The sequence below is a fragment of the Eschrichtius robustus genome, chromosome 16 (genome assembly GCF_028021215.1).
Source record: "Eschrichtius robustus isolate mEscRob2 chromosome 16, mEscRob2.pri, whole genome shotgun sequence".
Classification (NCBI taxonomy): Eukaryota; Metazoa; Chordata; class Mammalia; order Artiodactyla; family Eschrichtiidae; genus Eschrichtius; species Eschrichtius robustus.
The window spans coordinates 70,355,189-70,375,058 of NC_090839.1; the positions used below are offsets into that span (position 1 = coordinate 70,355,189).

A 19,870-nucleotide genomic window follows, 5' to 3' on the forward strand; every position below is an offset into this window, starting at 1 on the left:
TAAAGACATTCAGGGGCTTTTATTATCCAGCCTCCACCCACCTACCACAATTATATATAATTTTATTTGGAGTAGATCCACTCAGAAAATGATTCCAGGACCTGGAAAATGGGCACCCTCTCTCCTGGTTTTGGAGAGGCTACAGTTCTTCCTTCACTCTTGGCTTCTTCTCCTCTCCTGGAGGTCTCTTTGGCTCAGCTACCTTCTCCTCCTCCTCAGCCGTTTCTTTCTGCCCAGCTGGCCCTTCCAGCTTGGTCAAGTTCTCCAGCTCAGGCAACTTCTGTTCTGGTAGCTCTTTCTTTGTAAAAGGTACCTCCTTTTCCTCATCTAATACCTCCTTTTCTGTCACTTCACTTTGCTCAACAGACAGTAGCTATTCAAGAAAAGAAGAGCGGGAGGGACAGAGGGAAGAAGGTGGAAAAAGAAACAGAAGCAAGAATTACGCGATAATTATTGTAATTGCCAAGCTGCCTTTCTCTGCTCTATGCCCACAGTTGCGGCTGTCCCAGGCCTGGCTACTGAGATCCATTCCAGGACATTTGCTAGGACTAAAGAGTAGGTACTTTCTTTCCAAGCGGAGAGGGTGTTAGCTGAGAACTGTGGAGCAGTCATTGGCCCTCTGTGGGGAAATGCCTACTTGGGAATGAAGCCAACACAGAGGAAAACAGAGATGGGGAGACAGAAAGCAACTTTGAGCTTCAGGATCCACCCACATCTGATGTTCTCCCAGTTATAGGGGATAAATTCCCATTGTTGCTTAAGCCAAAGAGTACTGTGGTTTCTGACATTCGCAACTGAAAGGGTCCTAACGAATACAGATGACACCTTCCAGCAGATGGCCTCACTGAGGCATGAACAGAATTAGGAGAGAATGGAGATTGTAGAATGATGCCGGAGGGCAAGAGCCCATCAAGACATGTGGTTACCCACTCAGGAACAGTGGACCCAGGGAAGCAGCCTTAGGAGCTGTGTGAGACCTCAGAGCCTTTGCCCTTCTCAGTGTTTCTCAACTCCACCTTTCTGGTAGTATGTGTCCTTGAAATAAAGTCATCCAAACTGGATTCATCCTCCAATCTCTCCAAAGTGCACAAGATTATGGAAATCTTGGCACCCTCTTTCCTAGCCCATTGAGCTCCTGATGGTTCTGTGTGGGATAGAATCATCTAGGGTACTGCTGTTTCGCCTTACCTCATCTTCGTCCTCAGTCTGGGTCTCGATTTGACTTTCCAGGAAGTCAGAAAAGCCCTTCAGGGTATGTTCTCCCTTATATAGTACAGCCTAGGAAGAAAAAGGAGCAGGGTCGAAATGGTAGCCCCTTCTTGCAAAATACTCAGGGGATTGCTCCACAGAGAAATCCAGAGTCAAATTCCTAACAACCTAAGTGCAGTAAGCAAGTTCCTTAACTGCTCTGAGCCTCCATTACCATGGTTCTAACATATAACATAAGCATAATGAAACTTCCTCCATCCTAGGGCTGTGATGCAGTGGTTCAGAGCAAGAATTTTGGAGCCACACTATTGGGGCTCAATCCCTGGCTTCATCACTTAGCAGTGCAGTCTGGTTGCTTAACCTCTCTATGACGCAGTTTCCTTAACTGTAATATGAAGATAATAACAGTCCCTACCTCATGGTGTTGTTATAAGGATTTAATGAGTTACTATACGAAGAGCACTTAAAACAATGCCCGACTCATAGTCTGCACTATATATATTTGCTATTATTATTATTATTATTACTAAAGAATAAGAAGAGTTATTTTACAAAGTGTCTGGCCTATGTTCTTGCTCAGCCATCACTAGCTTCCTTTCCTCTTTCGGTCTTTAAGAAGATTAGGAAACTGCTTATTGCCCTCTGGCTGTCCAAACTCCTTTACAGATAACTGAAGATCTGTGCCAGGTCCACCCTTTCGATCTAGGCACGTGCATCTTTTGCACCAGGAGGATGACATCTCTTTCACCTTTCTGTGGCCAGCCTTCTGCCTATGCCCTTTTTCATGTTATACTTCCTCCCTATACTTCACGCCCTTCTGATTTAAATCCCCACCGTTCTTCAAAGTCTCATGTCTGCGTGAAGACTTCCAGCCATATCTGTCCTCCAGTATCTGCCCTATCCAATTCCAGTTGCATTTGGAGATGAGCCCATATCATGACTTTTCCTCCACACTCAGTCGTACTCTTCTTAGGAGCAGGGACTTTGGCTTGTGATTCTTTGATTGACATTCTTCCCCACGTGCCGAAGTGGCATGAAGAATGTGTTGCATGAACACTGGTCATGTTCGATGACTCTAATACCAAAGTGTAAAATACTTAATTGTCTCTATCATGCATTCTTTCTTCTTCTGATAGCACCCCACCCCCAATACTCACACGGTGACTCCCCCGACCTTATTCCATATAGTCTGAATCAGGCTCGGCTCTAATACCAGAGGGAACCGTTTGACCTAGGCCTGACCATCAAAACACCCACATCGCCTTGACCACAGTGACTGGGTCGGGGGGCACCCAATCAGACTGAGTCTTGGGACTTTTGTGAAAGCTAATGGAAAACACTCTCTAACTTGAATATGAGGGTAATAGGGGCTGGAGCTGAGAATGAAGCTGATTTGGTGAAAGGCAGAGCTGGAGACAGGGAGAGACTGAGTCCATGACAATAATGTAACATTTCCAGTTATGTGAATCCCAAGAGCCCCTCACTTGTTGAGAGTCAACGGGGAAGAGCCTGAAGACGGGGTACCGGTCCGGGTACGGCAGCTGAAGGTCATTTGCTGTGATGTCGATCTTGGCGATGGTGACTGTGGAGTGGTTTTGATACTTTCTACCCAACTCTTCCAACACTGGGAACAGCGCCCTGCACTTTTGGGACCAGGGTGCATCTGGAAGAGAAGGGCCGTCACTCAAGCTCACACTAATAAAGACCCTGAGAGCCACACTCCCACCTAGACACGGTCACTGTATTCCACTAATGGTCTGTTGCCATGCAAATTGCAGCCCCCCTCTCTTCTAATAGTGTGTTAGGTTATTTTACATTTCAACCATAGTACCTGATCATCATGAACTAAATTAGAAAAAAAATAATAACCTAGTCCCCTTCCACTCAGACACTAAAACTTTTTACATGTGGGGACATTTTCTTCTGTTCTCTGATTTTCCTTTAACGTAGCCTTCCACTCCAGCTGAAGAGGAAAACCAAGAAAAATATTTATGATAGATGATTCCTCATGTTCTGCCAGAAAGTATGTGTGTGTGTGTGTGTGTGTGTGTGTGTGTGTGTGTGTGTGTGTGTGTGTGTGAGATAGCATGAGAGTTTTCCAACAGAGGTTAAGCTCACAGCTCAAGGTCATTTAGTTAATTAAGCAGAGGAGGTGGGATTTGCAGACAGGTTGTTTTGACCTGTGACCATGGTATCACACCGCCTTTCAGTCCCGTGGAGGAGAACGCACCCAGGAAGTGAACACGAGCTTGTGACAAGTACAACTACCCCTGGGAAGGGGACACTGGACTTCCCCCTTGAGCTCTGTGCGTGGCCCAGTCACCGGGACCTATGGAGAAAAAGCTGGGACCAGCTCCAACATGGAAGGGAAACAACCTTGCCTGCTTGTTCCATTAAAATTTCTGGCTCTGTGGGAGGAGTGGCGTCAAAGGTCCTGTTTATTACATTTGGATGATCATCCCTCCATTTACAAACCAAGTCCTTCTGTGACCATCTGCTCTCCCAGCTGAATCCCCGAATCTCCCTTGGAGCCCAACGGGCCCTGGGTTGGAACACGAGGGGTCCTAACGGCGGCGGTCCCAGGGAGCCAATCTGACAGCCCTGCTTCCAAGAAAATGAAGCTGCTTTTGCTTTTTACCAGAACTAAGTGGGCATTCTCACGACTCCCAGCGTCAGTGAGTACAGAAAGGCCTCCCTAGCCTCTCACTTAAAGGCAGCAGATCATGGTTATTCAGCCATGCAGACTTTAAACACCGGCCTCTGTGGATGAGCATCCATTTTAATGAGATTTTTAAAGGCCTGCGTGATGTAATCCAGCCCTAGTTTCACCCTCCAGGCAATGATGGCATCGGAACTGGATGTGAACTTTTTGCCTTGCAATTTACTTACTATGTGACCTGGGGTAAGGTAATTAACTTCTCTGAGGCTTGGTTCCCTGATCTGTATCATGGGGAAATCCACTGGACCTTCCTGAGAGGCTTGTTTAGAGGAGGAAATGAGAGCAGGTGTATAAACTGCAAACTCATAAGTGCACAATAAGTGGTAACTCCTCCTGTTAAGTAAAAGAGATGTCTGAAGTCACTGCATTACCACCCTTCTCTGTGTCTCAGGGTGGAAGAGAAGGTCCCTGGCTTTGGCTCTCACGTGCAAATCAGAAACAGTGAGGGAAGGGCAGTAGTTCCTGGGTGAGCACTGGAAATAATTATAACAACAGGGAAAAGAATAGCAATAATACCTGTCATTTACCAAATGCTTACAAGATGCCAGACACTGTTGCAAGTCTTTTACATGCATGATGTGGGTCTTCAGTTTGGCTGCATCAACTCAGGTATGTTAAGTATGGGCCATTTGATAATTTACTTAACTTACACTGGTCACTGGTACAGCAGTTACTAGAGTAGGCACTGGATTCAGGCTGACTAGGTTCTAATCCCTTACTTACTTAAGTTCACATACTAGCTGCGTGACTCTAGTAAAGTTTCTTTACTTCCCTGGGACTCTGTTTACTCATCTGTAAGGTGGGAGCAATAAAGTAGCCACTTTCAAAAGTAAGGTGTGAGGGTTAAATGAGATACACAGGCCTGGTTTATCTAACATTCAATCAGCGTTAGACATCAGCATTACTGTTGTTACAAATAGTCGCAGGCCTGATTATGAGAAGGTATTCCACACATTGCAAGAATTTGATTTGGGGGGAGAGTTGCTTTGTAGCTGATAGCATCGTGTTTTTTTTTTAACATCTTTATTGGAGTATAATTGCTTTACAATGGTGTGTTAGTTTCTGCTTTATAACAAAGTGACTCAGCTATACACACACATATATCCCCATATCTCCTCCCTCTTGTGTCTCCCTCCCACCTTCCCTATCCCACCACTCTAGGGGGACACAAAGCACCAAGCTGATCTCCCTGTGCTATGCGGCTGCTTCCCATGTAATCTAAAAAAATAATAATAATAATGGTTCTGAAGAACCTAGGGGCAGGACAGGAATAAAGACGCTGATAGCATCTTGATCCAAACTCTTTGGATGTCTGAAGACCATTCTTGGCATGGTGCTTTGACAGATTTTGGAGATTCTGGTACCCAAGAATTCAGGAGCTACACTGAAAAGTAATGTTGAAGCCACTGCCTCCAATGGCCTCTGCAGAGATACTTACAGAACATCACAAATACGTCCCTTTCCTTGTCAAAGACAATGACGTTGAAGTTCTTCCCAACAAGCTGCTTAACTGGCCCCTGGTCCCAATAATTTGGAATTTCTTCACTGGACTGATGTTTCTAGAAAGCAAATTTGAGAGATTTTAACGGTCTCCAGAAAGGGATTGGCAGCCAAAAATATAGCCATCCCCAACTACCCCAAGAATCAAACTAAGATCATTTTATGTGACCTCTAAAATATTTATCACACTTCGTTTCTTGACACCTTCTCCAAGCTCATCACCATTCTTCCCTTGCTTGCTTTCTTCAGCCAAGCTGGTTTGTTCACCCAAAGGGCTAGCCTTCCACCCACTTCCTCATTCCCACACTCCCTTCTCTATCAGATTTATCTCTAACTCAGATTTATCTTTCAGACTGATCTCAGAGGAGGACTTCCCTGACTCTACCCCAGACAAGGTCAGGCCCTGCTTTCATAATTTCTCATAATATTTGGTACTTTTCCTGCATCACTTATTTATCATTTATATTTATCTTTCTGGTTATTTGATTAATGTATCACTATCTCAATGAATGGAATGTCACACGGGACTTTTTCTTCCCCCATCATTGAGTACAACTGAGTACTGGCACATCATGAGACCTCAGTCAATGTTTTGTGAATGAATGAAAGAATGAACCCAGCTCTTGCTTCTCTTTGAAGAAAGTGGTGAAAATCTCAGAACATATATTTTTCTCTGCAACCATTATTTTCTGAATATCTCTTGAATTCACACCCTCCTCTCTGTCTGCACTGCTACCACCCTTGGCCAGGTAGCTTTCATCTCTCGTCTAGGTCACTGTAATAGCCTCCTAGTGTTCTCTCTGCATCTCCTCCGAATCCTCACCACACCTTTATTCTCCTACAAGCGGATCCTACCTTCACCAGACAAATCTGGCTTCCCATTGCTCTTAGGATACCAAATCCTTTATATGTTTACAAGTCCTTGCTGTCTGGCCTTTGCCCAGCTCACCAGCCTTGTCTCCCACTATAGCTTCCTTCATCCTCACCCCAGTCTCTGCAAAGGACCTGACAACTCTTTGTGAGGGAGCGTAAAAAGTGTGGGGACTGGATATGAGAGATGGGGAATGGAGAATTAGGAATGGGCCAGATCAGGCACATGACATATTATAGGTCATGCGAAGGATGCTTATCTTCATTCCAAGAACACAAGAGGATGTGCTGGCCCTTGAGAGGAAGATAGACACCTGAGATATAACCAGAGCGAGAGAAAGAGGACAGGCAGAGCTCCAGGTAGGTTTGTAGATGTGGTGATAGAAAATGAGGGGCTCCTGTCTGAAGCCTTCTGTTTTCTTAATGATATATGATTAGAGTACTCAGTTCAGACTGCAAGTAGGAATGGGGTTGGAGGAGAAATAGACTCCGAGATTAAGAGAATGAACACACTAAGAGAAATTTATATAGAAATGTCAGGGCATTTCTAAGAGCCCACAGGGTATCTGGTTTGTGATTCCATGAAGCCAGCCTGCCTCGCGATGAGGTCTTTTTTCTCCAGGATCGGTCTGGAAGCCGTAGCGAAGTTAAGTGGGTTCAACAGGAGTGGTGATTTTGCCTGGTAAATACTACAGGGTGTAGAGGAGGTGGAAGGTGGAGGGGATCGAAGAGTTAAGGGAGTCATCATCAGAGCGATGAACCACGGAATCCAAGTTCATGAAGGAGGGCAATAAAGGGATGGTGAAACAGGATCAGGAGATTGGAGGCCATGAAAAGGGTTAGGGACTGTAGCAATGTGGCTCCTAGAGGAAGGAACTGAGAGGACGGGAAGTGTGAAATCAGGCTTTCAGAGGGGCTGCCATCTCTAGAGTATGGCCATCAGAGCAGGTGGCTGAGAGGGCATGGACACACCATTACTGGAGAAAAGACCAGGGTTTTGGATGTTGACATCTCTGTAAATGAGGGCAGAGTAGGGGTGGAGGGCAGGTCTGTGACGAGGAGCTTAAGGCCTCAGAGAGTGAAAGGGAAGCGATCAGAACAGCAATGGGAATCAGGAGCAGGTGGCCTAAAGTCCAAAGGCGTGGAATCCAAAGAATCTGGAGTGTTTGAAGGCAGAAGGAGGAGAAATGGTTTGGAAGTGGCATGGAGGACACCAACCTTACCAAGTGGCCTGTGATAATGTTGTACGTTAGACAAAAACCAGCTTTCCTTTGAGAAGGCTGCGGGGGAAGCGGTGTCTGTGGGGGGATGGACGGAAGGTAGTGGGAGCCCTCCGAGGTAAGGTGACCATACATTCTGGTTTGCCTGGAGAGTCCCAATTTATTCCTGCCATTTCAGAACACTTTTAAAATTGCTTCCATTACTCTCAAAAGTGTCCCCATTTGGAAAATAAATAATATGGTCACCTAACTCAGCAGGACGTAACTCAGCAGGAAGGTTGAGGATATAGCAAGAGCTAAATAAACAGCAGGTGGTTATGTTATGGGGCTACATAGTGTTATGCAGCCATCCTTTTGCAGCCTCTCCTTCCTGGTCCCTAAAGCCTTTGAGGTTAAATCCTGATTGCTTCATATATGCCACCCCATCTTCTCCCCCAAGCAAGCATCTACCCTGGGGCCAAGTAAATCTTTCACATTAGAGTCTGAAAGAAGGATAAGAACCTACTTTCAGAGGATGCCAGCCCTGGGAGTGCCTGCATTTCATTTGGAAATTCCTACAAAGAAAATGCCTTTACTTTAAGAATAAAGAGTTAATGGTGGAATTATAAGGTCAGGACAGATCAAAAGTTAAATAGATTCGAGCTGGGGAGATGGGGCTATTTCCTCACAAGAACCATGAGGTTGACCTTTATTCTGCCTCCCCGTTCAGATGACTAAAGCCATCAGAATTACAGAAAAAGAATTATCTTGAGGCTCTGGATAAACCTTGCCCAAGGATGAGCTTACCTTGGCCTTTCTATTCAGGAAGCTCTGGCCGAATTTCTTGAGGTTTTCATAGGTTATTTCCTCGAAAGGCATTTTGTACCTTGCATCAGAGCTTAAGTTTAGGATTTGGACACATGGGATATCAGCCTCTGCGATCCGGAAGTATTCGAAGACACGTCCATTTCTGGGCTCGTCTGCATCCACAAGGATGAAAAGGATCTGCCAAACCAAACGAAACCTGTGTCTCTCTGGATCGGAGGCATGAAAAAGGTAACGACCCCCTTACCGAGGGAGAGAAACTGCTGGGAAGCTGTTGTGGGGGGGACACTAATGGAAAGCAAATAGCAGACTCCATGGAGCGCTTCTGAAAGCCAGGACAAAAGGTCCTTTTCATCAGGCAGGTGCAGCCCTGCACAGACAGACATCAGCTGTCATCCTGGTTTCCCCATCCTGGTGCAGGACACCAGTCACACAACCGCAGGAAGTCAGGAGGTCCTGAGCTTTCATCCCAGTTCCTTGGGCAAAACAGTAATCTCCCCTCTCTGTGCCTCAGTTGCCTTATCTGTAAAGTGGTGATTATAATAGTACCCACATTATAGGGTTGCTGTGAGAATGGAACAGGACACTGTATATAAAAGGCTTAGTTCAGTGACTGGGAGGTATAAAATGCTCAGAACATTTCACCTCATTATTATTCTAAATTATTCTTCTATCTAGGAAACTCACGACCTCATTCAATCATGCATTCGAGACCTATTTGTGGAGTGGCTACTAGGCATTTTGCTAAGCACTGGGGGATACAAGGCAGACAAAATCCATGCCCTCATGGAACTCATGTTCTAGTGGAGAAGACAGGCAAGAAATGAGTGAAGAAATTAGTCAATCAGATAGCAACGAGTGAGTGCCAACCAGATGATAGAACAGGGCACTGTGAGAGAGTGACTGCACAGATGGGGTGAGATAGAGGCTCAGTAAGAGCACCCTGGTTGTAGAGAAGAAACAAGCATGGAAGAAGGAGACCAGTCAAGAGTCTCCTGTAGACCCTGGATTTGGATACTCTCAGGTCATTCATCTATCAAAATATTAAGAGCCCTACTATGTGCCAGACACTCTTCCAGGTGCTAGGGAGATCGTGGAAAACAAAGCAGACATATTAAAGCCAACCATGTATACTTTCAATAAACATTTGTTAGAGGTGAACGAGATAAGATATGGGGGTATGACCTGTTGGAATAATATTCATCCAACTGTTTATCTTTGGCACGAAAATGGAGCACAATCAATAAATGGCATTCTAGAAGTTTCCTAACTGGGGTAAAGGCAATCTACAACCTAAACCCATGATATATGCCAAAATAAGTTCCACCTAGATTAAAGAGTTAAATAAAAAAAAATAATCTAGAAGAATTATGGCTAAGCATTGACTGTTATAACAGAAATAGCGTGAAAGCAATCAGATTGTAATCAATTTAATTACATCAAAATTCTTAAAGTTTAAAACTGAATAAACCAGGAAACGTATTTACAAGAGGTGTTTCTGTAATTAGAATAACCTTCCTGGAGAAACATGAGGTGGGATGTAGCCGACATTAAGTATGCTCATGCCTAGTGGCTTTAGTCTGTATTTATTTGGGGTTTCGAAGTTTTTAATTGTTTTGTTTACATTTCAGAATAATTTTCTTCAAGAGAAAGAGAACCTACCATTACCTTACTTCTTGTAAAAATAAAGAGAAAAGTGAAATAAATAGCCCCCAGAGTCCAGATGGTGCTAGCTCTATAAATATAGGTATAATACTTAGGAAAAACTGATGTGTTTCTTTTTTTTTTTTTTAAGATTTTTTTTTTTTTTTGATGTGGACCATTTTTAAAGTCTTTATTGAATTTGTTACAATATTGCTTCTGTTTGATGTTTTAGTTTTTTGGCCCAGAGGCATGTGGGATCTTAGCTCCCCGACCAGGGATCAAACCCCCACCCCCTGCATTGGAAGGCGAAGTCTTAACCACTGGACCGCCAGGGAAGTCCCCTGATGTGTTTCTAATGATAATAATAACAATAAAAATAAGCACTATTTATTGTACATTTGCTCATTGCTTTACATATAGCACTTCTAATTCTTGCTATAACTCCTCATTTTACACGGGAGGTGACTGAGACTGAGAGGTTAAACTCATCTAAGACAAAATCACTTGCAAGAGGAAGAGAATCTGAGGGGCTTCCCTGGTGGCGCAGTGGTTGAGAATCTGCCTGCCAATGCAGGGCACACAGGTTCGAGCCCTGGTCTGGGAGGATCCCACATGCTGCGGAGCAGCTAGGCCCGTGAGCCACAACTACTGAGCCTGCGCGACTGGAGCCTGCGCTCCGCAACAAGAGAGACCGCGCTAGTGAGAGGCCCGCGCACCAATGAAGAGTGGCCCCCACTTGCCACAACTAGAGAAAGCCCTCACACAGGAACGAAGACCCAACACAGCCATAAATTAATTAATTAATTAATTTTTAAAAAAAAGAGGAAGAGAATTTGAACCCAGGTCTGTTGATGCTGAAGCCTGAACTTCAGCAACTGCTTGTCTGTGCTGCTTCACACCTTCAGGCTTTTCACACTCCTTGACCTCAGGCAGGAGTGGTCTTTCCTTCCCCTCACCTCCAAGCTAGCCACACTGCAGTCACTCTTAGTGGAGCATGGTCCATTGAAAAAGCAGCCAGACCAATCATGTTCCCATAGTAGACTTCTCAAAAAGATGAGGGAAGAAGGAGCAAAGGTTTGGTGAGAAAGAAAGAGACACTGGGCAGGAAGAAGAATGCAAATCAGGAGATTGGTATGCAAATGAATACACCAATCCTTCCTGGATTCATTTATAATCGGTAAGGCAGATGGATCGCACTAGGGTCTACAGGTCTTGGATTCCTAAACAAAGAGCCCCAAGGAGCAGTGGCAACTTCCACAAACCTTGTTTTGGAATTTCTTCGATGCCAATTTATAATGCTGCATTATCATACGAAATGACTTGGAGCTTTTGGAGACGAAGAGCAACATGTGATTCAGGATGTTCAATTCGTAAATCAGATCCTTATTCTGAAATTAAAAGGAAAACAGGTCATTCCTTGCACACAGCTGCCCCAGCTACCCTTCTCCTGGGACCCTTTGCTCACTGACCTCAGTGTTGTATTCAATAACAAAATCTGTGAGGTGCTGTTTTATGAGTTGATTGAGGATATGTTTGTTGGTACTGTCATCGATAAGCTCCTGGCGGTTCACGATTTTTCCCTTGAACAAACGAAGAAAAACATTAGAGGGCAGTAGCAGCCATGATGTAGGCACTTAATAAATATAACAGCACAATTTTCCCCTTGGATAAAAGGAAAACACCATGGTAACAGGTGTAATACATAATCTAGATACTTAATAAATATGGATGGTTGGGCAGATTAGCCTGAGGGTGGAATTACGGGTATGTGGAAGCCATGAAAACCTCCAGCCTACAGACACAGGGAGTATACTTGACGGACAGCGCCAGCTGCCTTGCTCTGAAATCCATCAACATATTTGTGCTGATGCTGAGCAGTTTCTCACACGCTGCTCCTAACCAATGAACTTGTCAGGGATGCTAAGGCAAGCCCATTTCTGGGAGATACAGGACTTCTCTTATAGGGGACTTTTTGATGAACTTTCTTAGAACTACACTGCAGTCAAGGACTCTTCCATCCCACTTTCCTTCCTTCCGAAGGGTCAGATCTATTGATACATCATGGTCTGATAAGTTTCCCCCAGCTCCCTCTCTATTTTCCTTCAAAGGCATTTCCCTTAATCTTTTGCATGATTAATCCTGCTTGATGACTGCTTCTCAGAAGGACCTGGATTAGCACAGGAAATGACATAATTCTCTGTAGCCCAGGATCAAAGTCTGTGGGGGAAGGAGAAAGAAGCAGCTATCTCCTTATTTCTCTCTACTCCATCTCCTTCTCTTCATCTATGCCAATCCCACCCTCTAGTCCAAACCTATTCCTTGGACTCCTGCAAAAGTCTCCTAATGGTCTTCCAATTTCTCCCCCTGCTTCCCTTCCATCTATCTCCCACACTTCAGCCAGAGTGATGTTGTTAAAATGCAACTCTTGCTTAAACACTTCATAGGCCCTATTGTCCTCAGGATAAAGCCTATACTCTTTTCTGGTCATAACAATAGTTTAATAATCCTAATTAGACTTAAGGAGAGCTCATGTTGTACCAGCCACAGTTCTAAATATATGTATTAACTCCTTTAATCTTCATAACATCTCATTGTGCTATATACTATTATTTTGCCCATTTTACAGTTGAGGAAATTGAGGCACAGAGAAGTGAAGTGACTTGCCCAGGGTTGCTAAGGTAGTAAGAGGTGGAGCCAAGATTCCAAGCCAGGCAATCTGACTCTAGTGCCCATGTTCTTACTATTAACAGAGACCAAATCTCTCCGAAATGCGTTTCCAAGTTTGCTATTTGGTTTTTGATTTTGTGATTGGGTTTATTCTGCAGAATTTTAAAATTTTTGTATGATCCAAATTTATCAGTATTTCTTTTCATACTTTCTGGGGTTTCTGTCATGCTTTAGAAAGGGGCTTTCCCCCTCCCTCCAAGGTTAGAAAGCAGACTCTCCCATGGCATCTTCTGGTCTTTCCACAGTTTTATTGTTGTATTTTTAAATCAGGGATCAATCTGGAATTTAATTTGGTGGAAGGAGTGATATATAGATTTAGCTTTAGTTTTCTTTTTTCAAATGGCTACCCAATGCTAGTCATTGAATAACATGACTAGCATGTTATATGCTATTTTCCCTACTGGTCTAAAATATCATCTTTATCATATACTAAATTTCCATATGCATTTGGATCTATTTCTGGACTCTACGTTCATTCAAAACACAAATCAGCTTATTTTATTCTCCAACTTAGAATCTTTCAATGACTTCCATGGGCCTAAGTAAAACACAATGGCTCGCAGTCTTCTCTATGAGAAGACTTCTCTCTGAGAGTCAACCAGCATCTGGATATCACTCCACCTACTTCCTGTGTGGCCTTAGACAAGTAACCTAACCTCTCTGAGCCATGCCTATAAGCAACATGGTTATTGTAAGGATTTAGCTTTGTGTGGGGAGGGGGTAATGCATGTTCCAGGAACCAGACCACAGTGTCTAGAGTAACACCGTTCAATAGAATTTTCTGTGATGATGGAAATGCTCTGTAAATCAATGCTATTGAATACAGTAGCCACAATCCACTAATAGCTAGCTTGATTGAAGAACTAAAATTTTAATTTAATTTTAATGTAAACAGTCACATGTGACTAGTGGCTGCCATATTGGACAGCTCAGATCTAGATCCCAGAGGGAGAGAGGAGGAAGGTTTGTAATAGAGGTTAGACTGTGGAAGGCCTTGTGGGCCTCATCAGGGACTTATCTTTATCCTAAAAATTATAGGAATCAGTTAAAGGGCTTTCAATTGGAAGGCAGAAAGGGACCATCAGATTTTAATTTTGGAAAGATTTTCCTTTAGAGGACAAGATAAAATGTGGTAGACCAGTTGGATGTATGTTGTATTAGGCTATGGAATATGAATGGTCACTTGATCTAGGATGGTAGCAGTAGAAAGAAATGGATAGATTCACAGGATATTTTGGATTTAAAAATCAATGGGATTGGGCTGATGGATTGGTTTTGAGGGATGGAGAAGAGGGAGGTGTTAGAATGATGCCTAGGTGTTCTGGCTTTGCTTACAGAGGAGCTGGGAGAGATGGTGACACCATTCATTAAGAGAGAAAAAACACTAGAAGAGGATCTGGAGGGGATATTATGACTTTAGGCATGGCCATGTTGAGACATCTAGTGATGGATTTAAAGGTCTGGAGATTAGAGAAGTCTGGCTGGAGATGGAGATTTGTAAGTCATGGGTGATGGGGAAAGGGAGATGGACCAGAGGAAAACTCAGGGCAGAAGATTGAGTCTTAATTAATGTCATTTACTGGTTAAGGAAATGAGGAACTCCCAAGGGAAAATGGCTAGAAAGGCCAGAGAGACAGCAGGAGACTGTGATTTCCCAGAAACCGACCAGTCCAATGCCCCTTAGTTCACAAGTGCAGAACCAGAATTTATACCCAAGGCCCATACATACACACATAGTTCATTATTTTGAACTAGAGCCCCCTCACTAGCAATAAGACCAAAGTCCTACCTTTCTGAACACCAGAACACTGTCAAGGGTGACGTGGAAACGTCCAATGGCATTTCTAATCAATATCACTCCAAACGTTAGTTCTGGGAAGTCTTTGATCACATCATAGAACAACTCTGCTACTTCTTCCTCTAAATCCTGTTTGGGGAGAGATGTCTGATGAGGCTTTGGTAGGAAGCAAAATGCCTGGATTTTTTAAGGACAGGGTGAAAATAGTGACTAATTCATCTCTTCACCTTTCCAAGTTCTGTGGTTTTGCTGGGCCACCTAAATCCACTTTCATGGATGTTTCATACCCAGAATACTTCCATGGCTATGACTAAGGCCAAAATACGCAAATCCACAGAGATGAACGGAGAGAATTGATAAACTTGACCTTTTCCAAGTATTAGAGTGAAGGCTGTTCTAACACAGGTGTTAAGACTTTTTAACATTTATTCCTTAATTGCTTTCAGAAGAGGCCATTGATTTGACCACATGTGGTACCAAATATGAACTTGATATCACGATATGGTTGTAGTTTCAGCCTTCTTCTTAAGCTTGAAAGAAAATTGGGGCCAAAAACGATGTCAAAATGTAGGATGAGAGAGAAAAAGGTACAAACTCTCCCCTTGTATAAATATAATCCCAAAGTTCTGACTTCTACTCAGAGAAGGGGAGGAGTCACCAAAGTTATAGGAAATGAGTTAAGATGTATAAGAAGCTCATTCTCCAAAAGCAAGAACAATTTGCAAATCATTTATCATTCAGTGATATTCTAAATGGACCCCAAAAAGATCAGTTACACTATCAAAACCAGTTCAATATATGTCAATCTCCTCTCCTCTCTCCCCATTACTGTCCACCTTTGTAGTTACCTTCTCTTACCATTTCAGCTTCCGTTATTTCTTTATTTTTTATCCTGCAGTTCCCCCAGAAAACCAGTTCATTGAAAAACGAAGAAGGGGCATGGAATTAACCTAAATGGGAGACCTCTCCTCACCCCACCTACCCTCCCAGACACAGGACTCCTCATCAGTTCAGAAGCCACCTCCCACCTCTTGAATGCAGTACCTGGAAGAAGCCAACGATGACCAAGGGCCTGGAATTCACAAACTCTTCTATCTCATTGGTGTCAGAGAACAAAAATGCTTTCTGGCTAATTTGTCTTCTCAACCAAACAACCAAGGCAGTAGATTCAACCACTCCTGGAGAGAGACATACAATTAGATGGATCCCACAGAAGTTTCCTCTTGAACTGGAGCAAGTCCTGTCTTCCCCAAGTTAAATGAGTAGAAACCTCTTGTCTTGGATTCCCACCCCTTGAAGGCCAAGGTCAGTTTCTCCTCTCCTCCCCACCTGAGCCCCAAAACGTGAACATTAACAACAGCAGCTAAACTTGACTGAGCACTTACCAAGGACCAGGCACCGGGCTGAGCATTCTGCATGTATTACATCCCCACAATAACCCTATGGGATACATATTCTCCCAATCTTGCAGATGAGGAAATTGAGGTTCAACTTTGCCATTGGCCACTCCACTAGTGAAGCTGGGAATCAAACCCGGGAGGAAGCATGCCCAGCTGTGTTTTCTTATTCACCCTTCAAAGTGACAGGAAGATGGATTTATTTTTTTTAAACATAAAATTTTAAAATGTAAATAAAAAGGCCAGCTAGCTCTGCACCCTTGGGAGAATTCCATTATCTCCCTGTGTCTCCAGTTCCTTAGCTGAGACCTAGGTGTCCACTGAGGTCATATACCCTGACTTCCATTTCTCAGCTATCATATGGGAAGTGCCAAGCACACAAAAAGCATCTAAAATTGGGACACATCTACCACATCTGGGGAGACATAATGGTGTGCCAGAATGTACTCAAGGCTACAAATGGACTTGTGTTTGCTAGGATCATCAGTTTCATATGGTGGCAGACAATGTAAAATATTATTTTCTGTCAAGGCCTGCTATAGGCCTTGATACAATGGATCGTTTAAAATGAGTTTATGAGCTAAAGCAATGTTTGTCGTGAGTAGCTTTGGACAACATATTGGGTTGGCCAAAAAGGCCAATACAAAGGCCTTTATTCTTTCTCTTATAATTCATTCCTTCACTCGTTCATTCATTTGATAAATATGCATTGGGTGCCTATTATGTTACTGAATGATGTGCTTAGTTCTGGGGATAAAATGGTGAGCAAAAACAAGACTATGCAGCTCTCATTCTGTTGAGGAGGACAACTATCAAATAACTGCACAAACAAGTGTATAATCACACCCAAAGTAAGTATTCAAAAGCAAAGTTCTATGAACCTGTAGAAAAGATACATGACCTAGACTGTGAAGTCAAGGAGGGCTTCCTGGAGGAAATCACTTATGAGCTGAAAACTGAAGGATACATAGGTGTTAACAGGAAGCAACTGGAAAAGGAAACGCAGAGAAAACAGCCTGTGCAAAGGCCCTGTGGCAGGACAAATTGCTGCCTAGGGCTTGAAGAATGCACACTGAGTTGCTAAAATGACTGGAAAGGACACTATTTTCAGTGTCTTTGCTTACTTTTCCTAAGAACATTAGGCCTTTTAAAAATTTATAATGCAGTATGTTTACATGCATAAAGGTATACAAATTATAATGTATAGTTTGATGAATTTTCATAAAATGAACACACATGTAAAAATATCACCCAGATAAAGAAATAGAACATTATCAGCCCTTTGGAAATCTCCATTGTGCCCCCTCCCAGCCACTACCCAACCCTCACCTAGAGGTAATCATTATCCTAACTTCTAACGACTTGCTCTTGAGCTTTATATAGAGTCATACAGTATGTGTTTAGGATCTGGCTTCACTATATGTGTGAGTTCCTCCATGTTGCACCTGTAGATTCATTCCCACTGCTGTGTAGCATTCCATTGTGTGAATATTCCACAACTTGTTTATCCATTCCCTGTTAATGGGCAGTAAGTTTGTTTATAGTTTGGGGCTATTAAGAATTAATTCTTGTGCATGTCTCTAGGGGCACATTGTATGCACTTCTGTTGGGTACATGCCCAGGAGAAGAATTTCTGGTCATGGGGACGCTGTGTCCAGCTTTAGTAGATACAGATTAGACCATTTAAAAAGCCACAGTGAATCAGGCCTCTAGAAGTTCATAAGAGGATGATGTGGTGGTCTCAAGGGACAGAGGGGGCGGGGGACGCTTCATGCCACCCTCTAACCATGGCTCTCCACCCACTGCAGTCACCCCCTCCTCCTGGACACCAGCCCCAAGGTTGAGTTTCTATTTTCACAGTGGTCCAAGCCATCTTTTAAGAAGAAAGAGGCACATATCATGGCAACAAACTCTTTCTCTTAAAGGCTTTGCCTGAAAAAATTATGTCTTAAGTGACCTGAAAGGAATTGGTTTAGAAATTCTGAAAATACCAAAAAAAGGTGAATAAAACCCTTCCAAATGGGTTTGAATTTCAGGTCCTCAGAACCATTGCTCTGATTTCCCTTTGTGCTACTCTCTCCCTCTGTCCACACTCCAGCCATATCCTTATCACCCAGCACACTGGGCTTGGCATCCAGCAGTCCCTCTGCCTGGGCTGTCCTTTCCTCTCAGCTCTCAAGGGCATCTCACCCTGCTTATTTAATTCTCGATTTGGTCTTTTCTTACTCTCCCCTCAATCATTCCCTATTTTATGACCTGTCGTATTTTCTTCATTGAGTCTGTTTCTGAAGTTATGATTTTTTCCTAACTTTCTCAGTAGCTCCTGAGGGGGAACAGAATATGCCACCTCAAATTCTACTACTTTGGCATATTATTTTGAATTAAAGTTACTTGAGAAATAGCCTGTGCAAGAAGGCTATCTGACCCTCCTTTGTCCCTTCAAAAGCAGGAGATAAGTCTCCCATGTACAGGGACCCTCCCTATACCAGGAGGGTAGACTACATCCTTATCACCAGACACAGGGATTTAAGGTCAAGAAGGCTGTATAAACAAACCTTGTTACTTCCTCACTAATTTGCTACCCCAAGCCCAAACACCTTTGCCTTGTCAATTCTTCACAACTTTATTGTTTTTTTGTCTAAAAGGTATAAAAGCTGCCTGTTTTGGTCACTTTTTTGAGCCTCATATCTTTGGGACTCCTGTACGTATGAAATTAAATTTGTTTTTCTTCTGTTACTCTTTCTTATGTCAATTTAATTACTAGACCAGCCAAAGCACCTGGAAGGGAAGAAAGGAAAAATTTTCCTCCCCTACATCCTGTAATGTCTGGCTCATAGTAGGTGCTCAGGAAGTAATTATGGGGTGAATGAATGAGGTGAATGAATCATTAGATAACTCGGTTTGAGGGAGCTTGACCTTGGACCCTCTTCTCTGGGATGGATGAGCTCCGTTTGCCCTTCTGGACCGCATAGGACCGAGATAGCTCTGAACTTGGCAAACAGTTTGTTTCTGAGTGCCTGCCAATCGGGCACTGTCCCCACTAGGCAGGTGCCTCTCCTGGTGCTCGGCTCTGAGCCAGAGGACACAGTGACAACCGAGGTATGAATGCCATGTCAATGATTGACCGGGGCCGGAGCTCCGCTACATATTTCCAGGCACAAGCTGTGAATGCATCATTAATTGAAGGCCTGGAGGCAGCCTGAGTCCCCCTCCCTCCAAGGAGATGGCCAAGGCCAAGTCTCCCACCATCAGTCCTTGGAGACGAGAGGAGAACCTGGACTTGAAACAACAAAGACTAAACCCCACCTGCCTCTGAGGGAAGTTTTCGTAAAAGTCACAATGCAGGAGGTCAGTAAGGTACCACCGCCCCCTTAGCTCAGGGAAGCCCTGTCAACTGGCAGAACTGGCACTGGTCATTCTTTTTAGGAAGCGAGCAATAGAGGCTGCTTCAAGTTCTCACAGCCAGTGCTCGTCCTAAACTCTGGGCTCTGGCTCCATCCCAGCACCCCACTGCCTCTTTCCATGGTTGGGAGTAATACTGAGGAAGAAGGGGATGGTCAAGCCCAGTACAAATATGGGCTGGCTCCTTAATTGCGGGGCCCTCGCAATTCCACCCCATTCAAACTCAACATATGCATTAAAAACCCAAGTGTTCCAGGCACTAGACTAGGGTCAGGAAACTAATAGTTTGAGGATAATAATAACCACATCTGCCGGTTACTTAGAGGACAGCACGGCGTACAGCAGGGATCAGTCAACTATAGCCCGTGGGCTAAATCTGATCTGCCAACTAATTTTATAAATAAAGTTTTATTGGGACACAGCCTTGCCCATTTGTTTGTGTATGGCTCCTTTCTCACGGCATCAGCAGAGTTAAATAGTTTCAACAGAGACTGGCTTGTAAGGCCTAAAATATTTACTTTCTGGTCCTTTAGAGAAAATGTTTGTGGGTCCCACTGCTAATTAGCTGGGGAGCCTTGAG

The 19,870-nt window shown here is 43.6% G+C and overlaps 1 protein-coding gene across 1 annotated transcript in view; it reads right to left on the reverse strand.

The window, feature by feature from the left end:
* PDILT (protein disulfide isomerase like, testis expressed) overlaps positions 1 to 19,870 on the reverse strand; it is a 41,735-nt gene continuing 21,865 nt past the window's right edge. Inside the window, exons 6-14 of the mRNA XM_068566051.1 lie at positions 15,536 to 15,669; positions 14,483 to 14,620; positions 11,436 to 11,546; positions 11,229 to 11,354; positions 8,305 to 8,502; positions 5,367 to 5,487; positions 2,694 to 2,872; positions 1,189 to 1,278; positions 1 to 373 (exon numbers count right to left, since the gene is read on the reverse strand). Of these exons, the coding sequence (XP_068422152.1) occupies positions 140 to 373; positions 1,189 to 1,278; positions 2,694 to 2,872; positions 5,367 to 5,487; positions 8,305 to 8,502; positions 11,229 to 11,354; positions 11,436 to 11,546; positions 14,483 to 14,620; positions 15,536 to 15,669 (1,331 nt within the window). The 3' untranslated portion in view covers positions 1 to 139. The remainder of the gene's footprint in view (positions 374 to 1,188; positions 1,279 to 2,693; positions 2,873 to 5,366; positions 5,488 to 8,304; positions 8,503 to 11,228; positions 11,355 to 11,435; positions 11,547 to 14,482; positions 14,621 to 15,535; positions 15,670 to 19,870) is intronic.